This window comes from Cucumis melo, chromosome 1 (genome assembly GCF_025177605.1).
Source record: "Cucumis melo cultivar AY chromosome 1, USDA_Cmelo_AY_1.0, whole genome shotgun sequence".
NCBI lineage: Eukaryota > Viridiplantae > Streptophyta > Magnoliopsida > Cucurbitales > Cucurbitaceae > Cucumis > Cucumis melo.
Genome location: NC_066857.1, coordinates 36,643,557 through 36,662,051, shown reverse-complemented (window position 1 = coordinate 36,662,051; position 18,495 = coordinate 36,643,557). Strand labels below are relative to the sequence as shown.

General features: G+C 33.9%; 2 protein-coding genes and 1 long non-coding RNA gene across 3 annotated transcripts; 2 read left to right on the top strand and 1 right to left on the bottom strand.

Annotated features, from left to right (window-relative positions):
- The first annotated feature begins 450 nt into the window (after window positions 1–450).
- LOC127151455 (uncharacterized) lies at window positions 451–2,646 on the top strand. Its single transcript, XR_007824425.1, has 2 exons — window positions 451–595; window positions 724–2,646. It is a non-coding gene; the product is annotated as an uncharacterized LOC127151455 (long non-coding RNA).
- A 1,418-nt stretch (window positions 2,647–4,064) lies between these two features.
- On the bottom strand, window positions 4,065–6,853 carry LOC103500590 (ras-related protein Rab7). Its single transcript, XM_008463944.3, has 7 exons — window positions 6,580–6,853; window positions 6,317–6,343; window positions 6,112–6,211; window positions 5,490–5,636; window positions 5,315–5,395; window positions 5,049–5,194; window positions 4,065–4,323 (listed from the first exon to the last, which is right to left on the bottom strand). Exons 1-7 carry the CDS (start codon window positions 6,630–6,632, stop codon window positions 4,257–4,259), a joined length of 621 nt encoding a protein of 206 aa, XP_008462166.1. The 5' UTR covers window positions 6,633–6,853; the 3' UTR covers window positions 4,065–4,256.
- Window positions 6,854–11,069: 4,216 nt separating this feature from the next.
- LOC103500585 (uncharacterized) lies at window positions 11,070–18,456 on the top strand. Its single transcript, XM_008463938.3, has 16 exons — window positions 11,070–11,624; window positions 12,615–13,008; window positions 13,090–13,267; window positions 13,383–13,522; window positions 13,609–14,824; window positions 14,942–15,045; window positions 15,138–15,282; window positions 15,627–15,695; window positions 15,790–15,835; window positions 15,918–16,091; window positions 16,169–16,353; window positions 16,910–16,989; window positions 17,104–17,239; window positions 17,566–17,737; window positions 17,827–17,909; window positions 18,006–18,456. Exons 1-16 carry the CDS (start codon window positions 11,519–11,521, stop codon window positions 18,141–18,143), a joined length of 3,366 nt encoding a protein of 1,121 aa, XP_008462160.2. The 5' UTR covers window positions 11,070–11,518; the 3' UTR covers window positions 18,144–18,456.
- Window positions 18,457–18,495: the final 39 nt, after the last annotated feature.

The following is an 18,495-nucleotide window of genomic DNA, read 5'->3' as shown; positions in this document are numbered from 1 at the left end:
AATTTATCCAATTGCTTGATAAAAATAGCTGAAGAAAACGTTGAAATGGAAACGTCTTCCTGCCACATTGGAAAGAGAGAAAGGGATCATATTCTCTATTACTTTCAAAGAGAGAATTTTTTTTTGGCATTAAACCCACCCGGCCCCCACTAGTTTTGGAATAGAGCTCGTCAATATGAAATAAATTGGAGATTGAGAGATCTTTAATGAACCAAGAAATATCAATTGAAAAATATCAATAGCACTAAATTGGTCATAGTTCCTTTGGTTAATTCACATCATAAACACAAGTATTCCCATATTCATAGCTTCATCTTGACATAACTTTACCATATATTCTCTATTCTTCAGATAAAAATACATTTAAGGCCACCTTCGGTGTAGAATTCTTGATCAGTTCTCTTCCAAAACTTGATCTTCTGTAAATGAAATTTAAGTGTGCTTTCATTTTGAAAGTTTCCTGTTATTGTTAGTCATTTGACGCCATCCAGAAATGATTGCAAGGAAGACGAATCTTTACAGTTTAGTAACACTTCTTGAACAGAATAAAAAAGATGGATCTTTACAAAGGCAACCACTCTTTATTCATACTGAGGTATCTCTGCACAAACGAACAAAAAAGCAATCTGCAGACAAATTTCTTATCAAATTCATTGAGAGACAGACTAATCAAATCGATACGAAATTTAGGACTCCAGTGTGAACAGTCACTCATATGTGCAGGTATTCTTCTTGAACACGATGGCTTTGTTGCTGGTAGAATCAATACCCACAGGACAAGAGATTTGCTTTATATGTGTTGTTTTTACTAGCTGCCCTACCACGTATCCTCGTGACCGGATTTTGAACGACAATGTCATTGGAACCGGGCTACTTGTTGGGGGAACAGTCAAAGTTGATGCAGCTCCATACATAGGAACCTTTATTCCCTCCAAGTTGACAGATACTCTCCGGTGACTGTTTCTTGGTTGGTAATATTTCTTCAACTGCACATAGGATCACAATTCACAAGTCATGAAAGTTATGTCCTTGGCGATCGAGGATGAAACAATCACAAATTCCTCTTTAAGATGATATTTGGCTCGTTTGGAATGACTACGGGTTTAAAGTACTGAAATTCATTCTAAACCGGACTTTGTTTTAAATTCATAATTTCATTGCCTAAGGCAAGCTGGACTCCAATCCAAGCTCTTTTCCGAACCAATCAGTTTCAAAGTTATGAGTAACAAAACAGAAGCTCGGCATAGTTTATTACCTGACCAGAGGCCACAACAATCTCTGAATAAATGAGATCAATTGGTGTGGAGGTAACATGAATTCCAAATATTGTAGCAGGGTTGTATACACTTAATCTCAATGTGCTATTCAATGTCAGCAACTTGGTAGGAACCCCAGTGGAATCTGAACCTTCTCCAACGTAAAAATTGTGCACAGCCAAGCTCTGGAAGAAATCAGATTTTACATTATCGAAAGAATGAACGTCTCTGTTCATGAAGGGCTGGAAATTTGACATGGTCAAGAAGAGAGGCTAACCAAATGATCTAGCTTCATAAATTTGAATTTCGATTCAGTTAAAAGAATTTTTATGAATAGATATAGATGATTAAATGAGTTATATAAGCAGTTAGTTTCTTTATTTTCCTTCAAACATAGAATCTTTATGTTAAAATTTCTACCATATCATTTATTTCTTCTCGAGTAAACATAGGTAATCACATCATTTGTTAAACTCATGTTGATATCATCTAGAACAGTGTAAAGAATACAAATCATATCACAGTAATTAGTAACTTGATTACCTTGACAGAAATCTGAGCCTTGAAAGGCCTGCTCGCTCCCCAAATGATAAGGCAGAAAAGTGTGAACAAAGCAATGAAACTCAGGAGAGCAATTAGAACTTGAATACGTCTTGACAGAGCTTTGTCTTCAAGGTCATCATAAGGTCCTTCTTCCATGATTACATTACACTCAGGCCATCCTTTTTCATTACTAATCTGCTTCTTACTTCCTTTTCTGCCAGAAGATGACCGGAAAATGCCCGAAAATCGGCTCGCCGATGAGTTTCTCGAATGCCGGCCAAACGACGGGTGTGAAGGTGACTCAATTGGGCTGTTGTTATAGATTGGAGTGGTATGCATTGAGGAAGATTTATCCCCATCGTTAGAACATCTTGAAGGGCTCTGAACATAGTATGTTGGGCGCTTTGGTGACCTCGAAGGCGATGATGGCGCCAAACTGGTAACATCAGACTCAGATTTTGTAGAAATCATTTCTTAAGATTATGCTAACACAGATTACGATAATTGAAGATAGTTTCAGAACAACAAAAACCACATAATAGTAGGAACCCAAATGGGGTTGGAGAAAGAACAAAGCACTAACACATTCAATAGAAACTTGTATAGGCACTGTGGATAATTCTTCAACTCTTTTGCTGAAAGGGCCAAGCAGGAAGGAGATGAAATGCTATAAGGTCGGAGAACCAAGCAAGGCCTAAAAGCTTGAAGCCAAAGGACAACCACTAGTAGGGAGAATGAGTGTCGGCAGCAAATTATTATCTAATTTACAAGGTGGAAATTTGAACCTTCTAGTCATGTTTCTTATTGTAGTGGATCTTCTTATTATATAATTTGATTTAACAACAAATGTTTTGATGTTTTAATTAAATAATCTGTCATTGGGAAGTTAAAAAGTTAAAAACTTTAAAGACAATAATTAATTTTGTTAAATGAATTTATAATGTCACCAACTATATATTATATAGTTTAAATACTAAAAGATTCCCATAAAGTGGAACCAAATTGGGTTCGGCTGCTAGTGATGTAGTAGTTACAACCACAAGATCAAGACAAACATTAATAAACCAACCAATAGTTCATCATCTTTTATGATATAATTATCATTAATTCTATTCACCTTTGTTAATTTATTTGTTTGTTTATTGAGATGTGAAAAAGGGCAACTTATGTACCGACAAAATGTGTAAAAACATCCATTCCATCTTCTTCTTCCCCAAATTTCCACAATTGAACGATCATAATTTATTGATTAATTAGAATATATTTGTTTTCTTCTTGAAATTGTTTACTTAATTATTTGATTAAGAAATTTAAAGTTAAGCTTCATACTTAAATATTTGATTATGGCATTATCTAAATTAAGTTTGATTTTGATTTGTCTTGTACAATAACATTAGATCCTCATGTTTGTGTAGTTCGTTAACAAAATAGGAACAAAAATCTATTAAAATTCTATTTGTATTCTTATTTTAACAAACGAATGATAAATTATTGAAGTTAAAAAATACATTTATGGATTAAATAATGTAGAAATCCGAAGACTAATAGAGTAATTTCTCAAAACGTAAAGATAATTCTCTATATTATCGTTAGATTAACGAGTTTCTCAAGACGTTGTCTCTTTTAATTATTTTAGTTATTAGATCAACCTAACCTGTCTTTTCTAAAAAAGATTGTCCCCTTTCTTGTCTATGTAACGTGGATGATAAGCAAACAATGAAAGAATTAATTAGTGATCTATTCTCTTATAAAATAGAGTGAATTGTTTTTACTAGTATCATTTTTTTAACGAAAAAAACATTCCAACTTATCTATCGCACTCTAAAAACCTTTGTTCACTTGTATGTCATAAAAGAAGAATTTAAATAATGATGTGCTAATCTGTAAAATAGGATAGCATAGTAAATCATTTTAATGATGAGTCAAATGCTAAATGAAAATAATATACGCTACTCGACAAGAGATTTCTTCGTTTTTGAGTCAAATGAATTGATATAAACACATCTCATTGACTGATATATAGTTTGAGTACTTGGAAGGTCAACAATCAATTAGTACAACTTATGAACCTCAATTCAGAATATGCTAATGGAGACTTGCAAACAAAGATTGTATCAACAGCAAGAAGCATGCATCAAGTTAGGGTTCTTGATGAACATTTCTCATGTTGAATAATCAAAGGGTCAAGCTTGGGTGACCTCAATTCACATGGGTTATGTCCTTGTGTACATTGGTTCAAGTATTTGATTCTATTTGACACCCAAATGATTAAAGCAAAATATATAAACATCAATGAATGTTAATACAAGTTCAACATAGAATAGAAGTAGAACACTTTACCAGCAATCTCTAGACCACTACATGTTAATACAATTGGACCATATAGTTTGAGGAAACATTAAACAGAAAAAATACAGTGAAGGAAGTAGACAGAATCCATTAGTTAGTTTAACATTTTTAGCATTCACACCCTGTTGATCTTTGCTGCCGTCCACCTGCAACGTCAATCGTGTCGGGAAGGTATCTGCCATTGCCCCAAAAAGTAAAAAACACTAATTAATGACAAGCAAGGAATACAAACTTCAACTCACTCTTGACTCTTCTACAAGAAAACAGATGTTAACTCTACGAAGAATCCTACATAGTAGAGGTTGAACAATACAACAACTATGTTAGATGAAGATCAGAAAATTCTAAATAGATAGTGTATCATCGTAATGTGCTAGCAATCTATTCATTTGAAGGAGTCGTTTATCAGTTGTCGGTCACTCAAATCTTCAGCAACTTCCAGTAAAAATTGGAACGATGCAGAATGTCAGGTATTCCAATGTCTATTGCACATGGCTGGCTATACACAGGGCAACTCTACTCATGATATCCATTACAAAACTGGCAGTTTTCATCGTAAGAGATCCCTTAAGCGTGCTTTGAAGTAAATATTTTAAACAAATTGACAACTTGAATCCTAACAAGAAAATGTGAGGGGATATTCCCGAGCTCTGTTGGAGCAAGTTTTCAGCAGATATCGAAGAACAGAACGTAACCCTAAAATGACGACAGCAGTTTCCCCCTTTTGGTTTTATTTGTTAACTTATTTTGCTAAGATGCTCTAGTATTCATGTTATCGACCAACCTACTTCAATAAGATTTCTAAAGATAAAATTTAGCTGCATATGTAATCAATAAAAATATTTCATCACGAGGGAAATGAAGTTGCAGTTGAATTCATATGGAGCGTAGTATACTAACATTTCTTCTTCTGGTTCATTCTTAAGGGCATTTTTAGCTATACACTGAAATGCAGCATCGACATTGAATCCTTCTTTTGCAGACGTCTCAAAGTATGGTATGTTTCCTTTTGAAGCACACCACGCCTTAGCTTTCTTCTCAGAAACCTACAATACCAAACAAATCCTTCTTAGAAAAGTATCTACACCAAAGCAGAAAAGAAAAATCCTCACTCTGGCCTTGTAATTCAGATAACTATGATAAAAGCAAGATTGGGCAAAACTCACCACTCTACTGTTCCCACCATCAACGTCGACCTTGTTCCCCAATACCACAAAAGGAAAGTTTTCAGGATCAGACGGACTCGCCTAATCATTAAAAGACAAGCGGTCATTATGAACAAACACATGATGCCATAGGCTTCTATCTATCTAGTATCTACACTGAATCAACGACACCGACCTGAATTAGAAACTCTTCTCGCCAGTTGTTAAGATTATCAAATGATTTCATAACATTCACATCATAAACAAGAACACAGCAATCAGCACCACGGTAAAATGCCACTCCAAGACTTTGGAACCGTTCTTGCCCAGCTGTGTCCCAAATCTGCAATTTGACACTACATACGTAAATCGACCATCTCAATACATTAACATTATGAGGAAAAACCACACCACTTTCTCAACAAAAAATAAACAAATAAAACACAGGATATGTCGTATATTTATATAAAACTAAACCAAACTCCAACCAAGGGAAGGAGGGGTGACAGTTCAATCTCAAATTTAACCAAGTCAGAGAGGAATGACAAAGATAATTATTATCAGAGTAAGGGAGCAACCCACAGCTGCCATTTTTTTGCATTGCTTTTCATTTCAAATATTATGATTTAACGTCACAAATTGCACAAACTAGACTTTCAAGAGATCGCCAATGAATGACCAATCCTAGCATGAATTGGTAACGCTTGGTAACCACGGTAACCATCAGAGCCCATTAACTATAAACACATTCCCCAATCCTCATAGCACCAAAGATACCCAATAGAAGAAAACAGTACAACCACTATAGCCATACTTACTTGTAACGTAAATAACCTGTCATCGAGCTGAACTTCCTTTGTGAGAAAATCTGCTCCAATAGTCGCCTTGTACTGATTGCTAAACTTACGATTCACATACCTGGTCATTCAAATAAAAGTAGCAGCGCCAACAGGAAATTAAACAACTCAATAAATAAAAAGTGTTCCAAACCAAAGATTCAAAGCTTTGGGTTCAAAAGCATACTGATTCATTAGCGATGTCTTCCCCACGCTGCCAAAAGTTGAAGAAACTTAATTAGGAAAAAGAAAAAAGAACCCCCATCACATCCAATAAAGGAACAACAGGGTCAATAAAAAAAAAGGCGGTACAGGCTTTATGAGTTTCCAAATTCCCACACCATACCATACTCTCTTCAATTCTCTCAAATTCAAGAAACCCAATTGAGATACAGAAACCATAATCAAAATGCGACAAAAGAAAAAAAAAATTGAAAATTGAAAGCTCACCCACTGTCGCCAAGGATAATGACTTTCAAAAGTATGCGCCTACGAGAAGCCATGGATGAAAAAAAAAACAGGGAATTGGTGAAAATTTTAGGGAATTTTTAGAGATTACGAATTGAAAGAAAGAGAGGATGATGAAGAAGAAGGGGAAAATTTTAGTTCTGAAAAACTAAAATTGGTGGTGTCGAGGGAAAAGGCCGACCGGAAATTGGAAAATAGTAGGAAACAACGGGAGGACAGCAATGGGCGGTTGAGTTTGCTATGTCCCCAAAATACCCTCATAATCTTGAGGCTTTTTACATTAAATGCCATTTCTTCCTAATTTTGAAATTTGGCTCTCCTAATCGAATATTCCCTTTCCCTTTCTTCTAAATTCTTTCTTAGTTTCTCCAAAACAAATATCATTTTAGCCCCAAATTTTAAAATTGGATTAATATCATTTTATCCATTTTAATTAATTAATTAATTATACATACATACATACATACATAAGAATTACAAACTTACAGAGCTAACAAGAAAAAACTAATCTTATGATCCAGTTAACCAATTGAATATTAGATATTCGAGTTTGGAATCAAAACTTTGGAAACAACAGATTCGTTTAGGTGATGCACGGAAAATACCTCTCTTGTTAAGGTTTTAGTGGATGTAGAATTTCAGTTCTTTTTTTAATAATTGAATGACATCTTCACTATCCAACTTGAAGATGTTTTGAGGATGTATCAACGAGGAAGTTATTTGAATCCCTTCCAAAATCACTATGAAGTCGAACATGATAGTGCATACATGAATGATCACTTGGAAACCATCTTATTAGTATGATGTGATTTGTCAAATTAGTATTCTTGAAAAGGATTATATTAAAAATGATTATGAATAATTGTGATATGTACGAGAAAAATAGGAACTTTACTTATCGTGCAACAAAAAGAGTGTAATATACTTTGGTTTTTATATTTTCAGCTTATATATTCATAGCAGTGATCTTTGCTTTTTTCAAATGTTTATTTCAATTCTATATTTCTCAATTTGTTGATTTTGGTTCATAAAAAACTTTTAAAAAGTCATCATTTTATTCTTTTAAAAATGAGATAAACATTTTCAAAATACAAATTCTATAGTGAACAAAAAAGTTCAAATTAGACGAATAAAATGAACATTTTAAAAATACTTAAAGTACGTGTGTTTGAATAGTGTTAGAATACCGTATTAGAACGATTTTAATACTTGTAGTCATTGCATTCATAGTTCAATGAAGTATTAGAGCGTGAAATTGCAATGGGTATTAGAATGAGAAAAGTCGTGAAGTTGTTTTTCTTCCCTTCTTCATCATATTGGTAGGTTTTCAATCACAATGCTCACCAACCTTGACGGTGTATATGGATAATTACTTAAAGTCATTTTTCCTTTATATATGGACAATTACTTACTAAGTTTATTAGTCACTTAAATCACTTCCTAGGTTTTGATTGATTAAATTAATAGATTGTGAATAAAAACTTAGCTCGTCTGACTCATGTATCTACAAGATATTTCAAATTCAAATTTTCCACTTCAATTTGTGCTAAAAAAAATCATAATTTAACTAAAAAAAACACTTGAATGAACTTTTAGTATCGATTTTGAAATCAAAGGTTATATGTTTTTCTTTCTATTTGAGTTTGGGCTAATTTTGTTAAAAACTTATATCTTCTAATACAACATATCATAAAGTCCAAAACCTCACATGTTAAAATTTTCACACTTCTCAATTTTGGTTGTGTTTACGTATCCTAAAGTTTTAAGTATTTTTTTACATTGGAAATTGTATAATAAGTTTCTAAAGATTCGATTTGGAATGTAAGGGTCTGTTTGGTAACGTTCTTGTTTCATGTTTCTTGTTTCTGTTTCCATTTTTTAAGAAACAGAAGTGTTTGATAACGTTTCTTGTTTCTCGTTCTCAAAAAAAGTAGAAACGTTTCTCATTTTATAAAGAATTATTGGGAACAAAAAAAAAGTAGTTTCTTCTGTTCCGTTTTTCAATTACTTTTATTGGTTTCCTTTTTCTCAATTTATTTCTATTTGTTTCCTTTTCCTTTTTCTCAATTATTTTTTTTCCTTTCATTTTTCTCAATTATTTTTATTGGTTTCCTTTTCATTTTTCTCAATTATTTTTATTTCTTTTATTTTCCTTTTTCTCAATTATTTTTATTGGTTCATTTTTCTTTTTTCAATTATTTTTATTGGTTTCCTTATCCTTTTATCTCCATCGTCTTCTCCAAATAATCATCCTCTTCCTCTTTTACTCATCGTTTTTCTTTGCACACTGTCTTCCTCTTCACCTCTCACCGTCTTTCTCGACAACCCGAACTCTTCCTCTTCGTCGGATCCATTGTTTTTGCCTGATTGTTCCTCTTCGTCGGATCCATAGTTTTCATCTTTCTCTTTGTGCAAATCTGGACTTTCGTTGTGGGTTTTTCTCTAAAGCATCATAGGTTAAGAGTTAAAGGTTAAATTTTGTTTTGTTTCTTTCAATTCTGAATATTGAAGACATAATAACTTACTTTAAAATTAATATTAAATTCTAGATGTCACGAAATAACGATGAGATTGTAGAAATTGATGGATTAAAAAGAGAAATTGCCTGAGTAAGAGATGATATTGTCAATCAAATTTGGTAACATTTGAAGGATAAATATAATTTTATGTTTATGTTATTATTTTTATTCGTGCATTGATACTTCTTCGTATTAAATGAATAAACTTTTGATAATTTTATTTGTTATGTTTGATGGATAGACCTATATTTTTGTTTAATGTTTAATTGAAGTAGATGTGAAAAATAAAAAATAAATCTAGAAGAAAATCAATAAACCAGAAACAGTTATCGAACACTTTTTTTGTTTATGTTTTTTTTTTTCAAGAAACAAAAAATAGAAACAGTTATCAAACGCATTACTGTTTCTTGTTCTAAAAAAAGAAGAAACAGGAAACAGAGAACAAGAAACAAGAAACAGATAATAGAAACGTTACCAAATGTTCTCCGACTTTAAAAAATAATATTCTTTATTATTACTTTTTTTTTTTTTTTGTGTGTAATGAAGAGTTGAATATGTTTGAAAATTTTAGAAAAGAAATATCAAATACCTATTAAACATAAATCTTTAAAACTTATTGGATGTTTATTATAATGTGAATACCATATAGAATTATCAGAAAAAATAATTTATTGATTAAACTTGTAATTTAGCCTTGCACCAAGCAATACATGTTTGAAAAAACGAAAATGTAATTTACGTTGTTTAGATCATTTGAATTCACTACCATGTAAAATATAATATGTGAAGGAAGGAAATAGAACTTATAATTGCAAGGTTAAAATAGTATAAACGTTATGTTAGTTAAGATGATATTTATAATTATCTATATTTAGAAGAAAAAAAACGTGTATTGCACGCTATTTCCTAATCTTCTTTTTATCAAATAAATATTCTCAAGTTTCCCTAAAAAAATCATAGCATATATATCTATACATACATATAAAAGTCTACTTGAAAACGACGTTGTCTAGTATACTGATATTTTTTAGAATTAATTCAACTCAAAGCATAAGGAGGTGTTTGGGACAAGAAATGAGCTATTATAATCTTAGGTTATTTTTGTTAGGTTACAAGTAGATTATTTTACTTTGAGTTGTAATAACATGAGTTAGCAAAGAATTAAAAAAAAACGATGAGTGTAAAATAATAAAAAGTAAAAAACTGTAGCAAATAATATGAAGATTTTGAAGTAGTGTTTACTACAGGTAATTGAAAACTTTTAAATAGTTTTCACGGTAGTAAAGAGGTGGTTATTATAATTTTATATCTAAAAAAACCCTAAAGACCGAATAATTGGAGAGAGGAGAAATGGAAGAGAAAACAACTAAATTAAATAAATTACATATTCACGTTATTTACTCTTATAATTACCTTTTAAAATATTAGGAACATCCAACAAAAACTCAATTGACATTTGTATGTACTTAGAAGACAAGACGTCTTATGTTCAAATTCTCCCACCCCGAATTTATACTAAAAAACCACTTGTAGGTCAGTCAAAAACTCAATTGACAACATACCAAATATGAAAAAGTAAATCTTCGTAGGTCACTTGTAAACATTTGTGAGTTCTCTCGGTAAAAATTCTAAAGCCACTTGATCATTATTGTTGTTATCTTTTCATATCGAATAATTTTAACTATTTGTCACATTAATGTATATATATATATATTTTTTTTTGTTTGAATCTCTTGCTCTCAATTGTATTATTTATAAGTAAATGATATACCAAATTTTGAAAAAGGTAATTTTAAAAGGCGTAAAAGGTAAGTGTCCAAAATTCATTCAAAATTGTGTTCAACTTCAACCATTTGAATTCGGTTCCGTCTTGTGATAGATTTATTTATTCACTAATTTTTCAAGAAACAAAATTTGCTTTGTTACGGATTTTTAATTAACAGAGGAATGGACCAAAACAATTATTGAAAAATTAGAGGATGATAGATGATTGTATGAAAAATCTCCGATATTCCCATCTCAAAAATCCCAATCGTCCAAGAAGCAGATGAAATTCCAATGCCCAAAATCGAATCCCAATAATCCCCAACGAAGTGTAAAAGTGAAACTGACAATGAAGTTAACCCATTACTAACCATGTGGTTTTATTTGATTTATTTTTTCCATTTCTCCCCAATTCTTTCACAAATTTTCATTCTTTGCCTTCATTTTTCGATACCCAGTTCGTGATCGCTTCTATCTCCGATTGGGGCTTTCTGAGTTTTTTTTCGTGTGGAACTTGGGTGATCATCTGCTTGAAATTTGAAAGATTCTTCATTTGGTTACTGGGGTTACTTTGATTGAATTCATTTCCCTCCATTTTAATATATCGCGACTGCAAATTGGTTTGTTTCTGGTCCGGAATGAGCTCGCAGAATCAGGTTACGCCTCGGGACCTTCTCGAGGAAGCAAAGAAACGGGTTCTTTTTCTGGTGATATGCATTGTGGGTTTATCATATATGATGTCATGTAAGAAATGAATTTTCTTTTGCTTAATTTTGTTATGATCTGATTGAAGTTACTCCATCTTGGGATATCTGTTTTAGCTTGCATGCTGTACGATTCAATTCGATGCTCATGACTTCTATCTTTTTCTTTTGTAAAAGAATTGTTGTTGGATTACCTGTAGTAACTTGAATCTCACAAGCCCCTTTAACCATTTATGGCCATAACCACATGTTTAGGCCTCAGAAGAACACTACTTCAGTTGTGGATACAATTCTTGTTCATTAACATTATTATGGTTACTTGCTTTCATTGAGTTATGGTTTCAAAGCAGCATTAACTATGTTGTTTTGCGTAGAGAAAATGAGAGGCTACTGGTAATTATATGAGGATTACAAAATCCCACTCGTTAAACTGGATAATTTGAATCCCGTTTGTTGTTTGGTTTACTGCTCCTTTTGTGCACTATTGTTGAAATAACGGTTCATTTATTTTGCACTTGCATAGTTTGTTCTTGAATTTATATAATGAATTGGTTGTTTTTCGATGAAGAAATCCACTTTCATATTGAATCAGTTTTTAATGGAAAATAGTTTGTGGAGTTCTCTAAGAGAATACCATTGGCGCGTGATGCTTATATCTATATATGTGTGTGTATTCTGTGTTCGAGCTTCTTTTGATGGGAACCATTCTGCACAATTGGAAAAGTTTCCCCTCCCCGCCCCTCCCTTTTCTCTCTGACACATATTCCTGTTAGAGCTTAGCACTGTAAAGTTTATGTGAAGAGACTTGGTTGAGGGTTTTCAATCTATTTTGAGTTTCTCTCCGGGAAGCCAGGTGGGTTTGCCTTCATAGGTTAAGGATGCAGTCTTTTACAAAGCCTGACATTATATGCTCAATGTCAACACTTCAAGGATGTAGTCTTTAGATAGCGTGTGCATTATTTTTGCTGCTGACTTTTGTGTTCTCCTTTTTGGGGATGGATATCTTACATTTATTTTGTTCCTGTTTCAGTGACAAGCTCCTCTGTTTGGGTAAATTTACCTGCTGCTGCATTTTTTATCATCCTCGTCCGCTATTTCTCTTTAGATTTAGAAATGAGGAAAAAAGCTGCTACTTATATACGTAGACCTTTACCAGAACATGCTATTTCCCAAGAGAAACCTCTAGAATGTCCTAAAGTTATAAAGAAGTCAGAGTGGAGAAGGAAAGTGAATTCACGTGTTGCTGAGGATGCAATAGATCACTTCAGTAGACATTTAATTTCAGAGTGGGTGACAGATCTTTGGTATTCTCGTTTAACACCCGATAAAGAAGGTCCAGAGGAATTGATAAATATTGTCAATGGTGTGCTTGGAGAAATCGCTGGACGCTTTAGGAATATTAATCTGATTGATCTTCTAATGAGGTTAATTTCTGACATATCTATGCACTATATCCAACAGTTGAAGGCTTTTGTTGTCTAAAATGGTGCTAATTTTGGGTGCAGGGATCTTATTAATCTCATCTGCACACACTTGGAAAATTTTCGTTCAACTAAATTAAAAATAGAGAAACGACAGTTAGGAAACATCACTATCGAAAAATTGGATACAGAACTCAGACAACACCTGGCTATGGAGAACAGGTTGCACCCTGCTTTATTTTCTTCTGAAGCTCAGCATAAGGTCTCAATTCTATATTTGACTACGGATGATATAAGATCCAATAGGATTTGCGCAAGGGGGAAGTACCTTGCACTTAATTGTATGTCATAGTAACTGAATTATTTTCCTTACACAGGTCTTGCAGCATGTGATGGATGGTCTTATTTTATATACATTCAGGCATGAGGATCTCCAGTGCTTATACTTCCGCTATACAGCGAGGGAGCTTCTTGCTTCTGCAGTAATGCGGCCAGTTTTAAACTTAGCTAGCCCAAGGTATTAACCTATTTATTTTCCTTGATTGTGTTAGAATGTCATTCTGACTAGATGCTGTAATATATTTTCAAAATTCCTGATAACAGGTTTATTAACGAAAGAATAGAATCCTTAGTCATAAATATGAAAAAGCCTAAGACAGTGGAATCGATGCATGAAAATTTAGGGTCCAAACCTGATGGATCTTCAAGCATTCCCTCTGATGATCTTTCCAAGTTCCTTGATCCTTCTATGGCTGGTGTTGAGCTGGTGCAGATGAAAAATGCACAATCCACCACTCCTACAAATTTACCAACAAAATTCAACTCCAATGCTAGCTTTTCCAAGGACCCACTTCTCTCGATTGATACTCGATCTTCCCGGTCCTGGAACTCTGAGCCCCCGACATCCCAAAATGTTCACGAAAGCACTATTCAGAAACATAACAGTGGAGAATGGGGTGAAAAGTTGGATCAGTTTTCTCGTAGAAAGGTTAAGGCCCTAGCTCCTGAGCATTTTGAAAACATGTGGGCAAAAGGGAGAAACTACAAAATGAAAGAAAATGAGAATCAACTCAACAAGAACGCCCAGCATGGCCCCCCTCAAGGGAAGCCTCTTTCAATCTCAGTGAAGCGTGAGAAGAAAATCTCTAAAACGATTGATATAGAAAATGAGGGCAAGCTTAATTCCTCTAAAAATACAACTGTTCACTTAGGCTGTAGTGACCCGCTTACAGTTAATGGTTCATCCTGTCGAACAGATTCAGACATTCTAAATGACTCTACCGAGATGCATTATCAAGATAATGATCGTGATGTCATGCACCTGAATGATCTCGACTCAGATGGAAATACTTCTGAAGATGAGGAAACAACCAATGTTACAGGCCTTGACTCTCCTGTAACCAAAGTGTGGAATGCTAGAAACAATAGAAATGTTGGAATTTCACACATTCATCACCCGCTTGAGAGTTCTGATGGTTGTAGAGTTAAGAAGGCAGTTAAAGGGAAAGATCACAATAATAGGTTATCAAGGAATCAGTCTGGAAGGAAAAGATCCCGTCATAACAGTGAGCAGCTACCTGTTTGGCAAGAGGTTGAGAGAACAAGCTTTATATCTGGTGATGGGCAGGATATACTAAATTCTCCTCTAGGACCTGCAAATGACGACGACTCTAGTGATGATTCTGATATGGAGAGTTCAGGAAGAATTCACAGCGGAGCAGCGGCTTCTTCATCTGTACTTTCAATTTCCCAGATTCTTCCTAGCGATTACTCACAAAGTTCTCAGATGGTGGATTCATTCTTTAGGCTGAAGTGTGAGGTATTTATTTATTTGTTATTATTGAAAACTTGATAGTTTATAATCTTAAGCATGTAGAAATTTCACTTTCACATATGATGATCTGTTTGTGACTTTGTGAGTTTATTGTGCATGCAGGTGATGGGTGCAAATATAGTCAAAAGCGGTTCGAGAACATTTGCTGTATATTCCATATCTGTTACAGATGTAAATAGTAATCATAGCTGGTCTATAAAAAGAAGGTTGGTACTAAAAATTCTCCGGGTTTATTTTTTAATTAGTTCATTTATTATTTTTAACCTTTTGCATGCACTTGTCTTTCTTCTTCTTGCAGGTTTAGCCATTTTGAGGAGTTGCATAGGCGTCTAAAAGAGTTTTCAGAGTACAATTTACATTTGCCACCAAAACATTTCCTTTCCACGGGATTAGATTTTCCTGTTATTCAGGAACGATGTAATTTACTCGATAAATATTTAAAGGTCCAAGTTTTTCTTACTTGAATACCTGTTTCATCATTTTGTCTACCTTATTAGGTGTATATCCTTATTACAGAATGAATATGAGTTGCATTATCATTGCATTTTTCAACTGGGTCTATCCATTTTCATGAACTAGTTCATTCTATGTTGTCACTTTTTGGTTGTTGAGATTTCGGTATTGTTGTTAATGTAAGCTTCAGCTGTCAGTTCTGTTGAGCCGAGTGCAGCATATTATGCTGTTTGAGTATTTGGTTAACTCTTATTCTTGGGTAGTCATTTTTCCTGTATGATAGTTAAGTTCTTTATTTACAGCTTTTGACCAGTTTTCTTCTCTTTTTCTTCAGAGGCTTATACAGCTCCCGAGAATCTCAGGGTCTATTGAAGTTTGGGACTTTCTCAGTGTTGATTCTCAGGTTAGATCTTTACTTACCTACTGGATATCAGCGTTGATAACCGGAATCTCAATCCAGGATGTTTAATCTTTGTTACTATGTTTATACGTCACAGACATACATATTTTTGGATTCATTTTCCATCATCGAAACTTTGTCAGGTAAATCCTGTTAATTCTGATAAACAACTATCATATCCTTTGTTTGTGTTAATCTGTTAATATTTGTTGGAAAATGTTACAGTTGATCCATCTGATAAATCCCATGAAGAGTATAATAGAAGTGTTTCAAACCCGAACAGCCCTTTATCAGGATTATTACCACTGAGGAGAGACCATGCAATAGCTGAATGCTTGGAGCCTAAACTGCAGGCGAAAACCAAACTTCAGCCTAATGGCTTGAGATTGAACTCAAAAGGCACGTCTATTTCTCAAGTAAAAAACAAGTTTTCAGGAAGTTTGTAAATTATTTTGACGACTATGATATTGATTCAGATGCTACTATGGAGAAAAGTGGATTGTCTGATAGGAACCCTGGGAGAACTGAGAATCAGAAGGAGAATGGAACATTATCTGATAAAAATTCAGGGAAAACTGAGAGCCCGAATGAGAATGAAAAGTCTGGAGAGGCTTCTGATTTGCTTCTTGATGCTGCTACTGATCCAATGTTGCCCACTGAGGTAATCTTTTACTCCCTCTCTTGTTTTCAAGCTTTTTTGCAGCAATACTATCAAGCTAAATATTTCTTTAATCTCCTGTCAGAAAATTTGGAAATCTCAATTTCACACTCCATGTATTTATTTTGTTTCTATTGGGTTCTTACTCTCACAAAATGTGAAATTGTATTGATAAATTAATAGACTGATATAAGAATATGATTTATTAATTGGGTCGAAAATACCATATGTTTTGTTTAGTAGCAATAGACATATAAAATTGTTTATCTTATTTGAAATTAAATGACTTACCATTATTGAAAATGAAACAAAAGAAAAAGAAGAGTATTATCATACAATGATTATGAGCTTCATATAAATTATGTTTATATTCCCTTTTCGTATTTACTTCTCAAATGTTAGATAACAGTACAGCTACAATTGAGATTGAAAATATTAAAAAGTTGGTTGATGAAACTGAAAATTCTGGTTGAGGAATAAGTTATATGTGCGTAGTCAGGCTATTTGTTTCATTCAGGGGTAAGGTAACATGTGGTTTTTGGTTTGAACCTGTTTGCAGTGGGTGCCGCCAAATTTAACAGTACCAATATTTGATTTGGTGGATGTGATATTCCAGCTACAAGATGGGGGATGGATCAGGTACTGGATTATGAATACTTATTATCATTCATCCATTGAGATCGTATGTTACTTTTGTAGTAGATTCTTAGTTGGTTGGTTGATAGTAGAGTGTGTGTTATTGTTGTATTACAGGAGAAAGGCATTTTGGGTGGCAAAACAGGTGCTACAGTTGGGCATGGGGGATGCTCTTGAGGATTGGTTGATTCAGAAAATCCAGCGTTTTCGCAAGGGATCTTCCATGGCCTCTGCTATCAACCGCCTCGAACAGGTACTTATGAGACAGAAATGTACTTTTCTCATTGTTGATGTACTTTTTGTTGGCTGTACAATAGAATGATCTCTAACTTCATCGATTTTCAAATCTAGCAAAATATTAAAATTATTTATAAAATATAGCAAAATTGTTCAAACTTCCTAAACCCATTAACTTTTTTTTACTTTATGTTGTAAATAGTTTCACTTTCTTTTTTGTTACCCATGACAATTCCCATAACTTTAGAATAATTTCACTTGATTTGGAGCTTCTCAAACAAAAAATGTATATCATAGAAATCCTCTGATTAATTGATGGGGGTATGAATGTGAATCAAATAGATTTTATGGCCTGGTGGGGTATTCATAACCAAGCGTCCAAAGCAACCACCATCACTTGAAGGTTCCACTTCCGGCAACAACTCCAACGAAATCCTATCTCCTCAATCCCTTGAGGAACTGCAGCAGCAAGAAGCCGATCGTCGTGCAAAGTTTGTATATGACTTGATGATCAGTACGTTCACACTTCAAGCTCAATTTTAAAGTTACCGTCACATTAACATCTGTTTTGATCACAACTTACTATTAAATTTTGTAATGAAGCCAATGCTCCACCTGCTATTGTGGGGCTAGTTGGTCGAAAGGAGTACGAGCAATGTGCCAAGGATCTGTATTACTTCCTTCAGGTATTTTGCATATATTAAATGAGCAATGTAAAATCATTTTTCCTCTGCTGAATTTGGATTGACTTGTTCTTGATTGTGTGAAAATGCAAACTGCAGTCAGCTGTATGCACGAAGCTATTGGCACTGGACCTCATTGAGCTATTGCTGTTAACCTTGTTTCCAGAGCTTGATTCTGTCTTCAAACAGCTGCACGAAAGAAAGGAGAAGTTCGGCGAACTCGATGCACACATCTAAAATAGCTTTGTCATGCACAGTTTATGTTCTTGGACAAGCATCACTCCAGCATTCCGTAGCACCATATCGATTTTGCTTTGCGGCAACTACATTTTTGTTTCTGCAGTTTAGAGTCTACTGGCCCCCATTTTGGAAATTGTAGTATTTATTCCCTTCTACAGGCTATCCCACATCTGAAATGTCTTCTTCCCCCATTTTTGTTTTTGTGCAGCATTAACAACTTTCCGTTGTGGTGGTTTGTATAGTGTAAATTTGTTCGCATTTGAGGTGATTGCCATTTTGGAAGGGTTGGTTTGGTTGTCATTGATTCAAATTTTTTCTCCTCCATCAGGAGTGTTTATCAAGCAATTTG

Excerpts from the sequence above, each read along its gene's own strand:
- LOC103500585 (XM_008463938.3), top strand. The coding sequence starts at position 11,519 with ATGAGCTCGCAGAATCAGGTTACGCCTCGGGACCTTCTCGAGGAAGCA. Across the intron at positions 13,009-13,089 it reads CTGATTGATCTTCTAATGAG|GGATCTTATTAATCTCATCT; the intron begins GTTAATTTCTGA and ends TTTTGGGTGCAG. Across the intron at positions 15,836-15,917 it reads CATCATCGAAACTTTGTCAG|TTGATCCATCTGATAAATCC; the intron begins GTAAATCCTGTT and ends AAAATGTTACAG.
- LOC103500590 (XM_008463944.3), bottom strand. The coding sequence starts at position 6,632 with ATGGCTTCTCGTAGGCGCATACTTTTGAAAGTCATTATCCTTGGCGAC. Across the intron at positions 6,212-6,316 it reads AAGACATCGCTAATGAATCA|GTATGTGAATCGTAAGTTTA; the intron begins GTATGCTTTTGA and ends TTGAATGACCAG. Across the intron at positions 4,324-5,048 it reads AATGAACCAGAAGAAGAAAT|ATACCTTCCCGACACGATTG; the intron begins GTTAGTATACTA and ends GGGCAATGGCAG.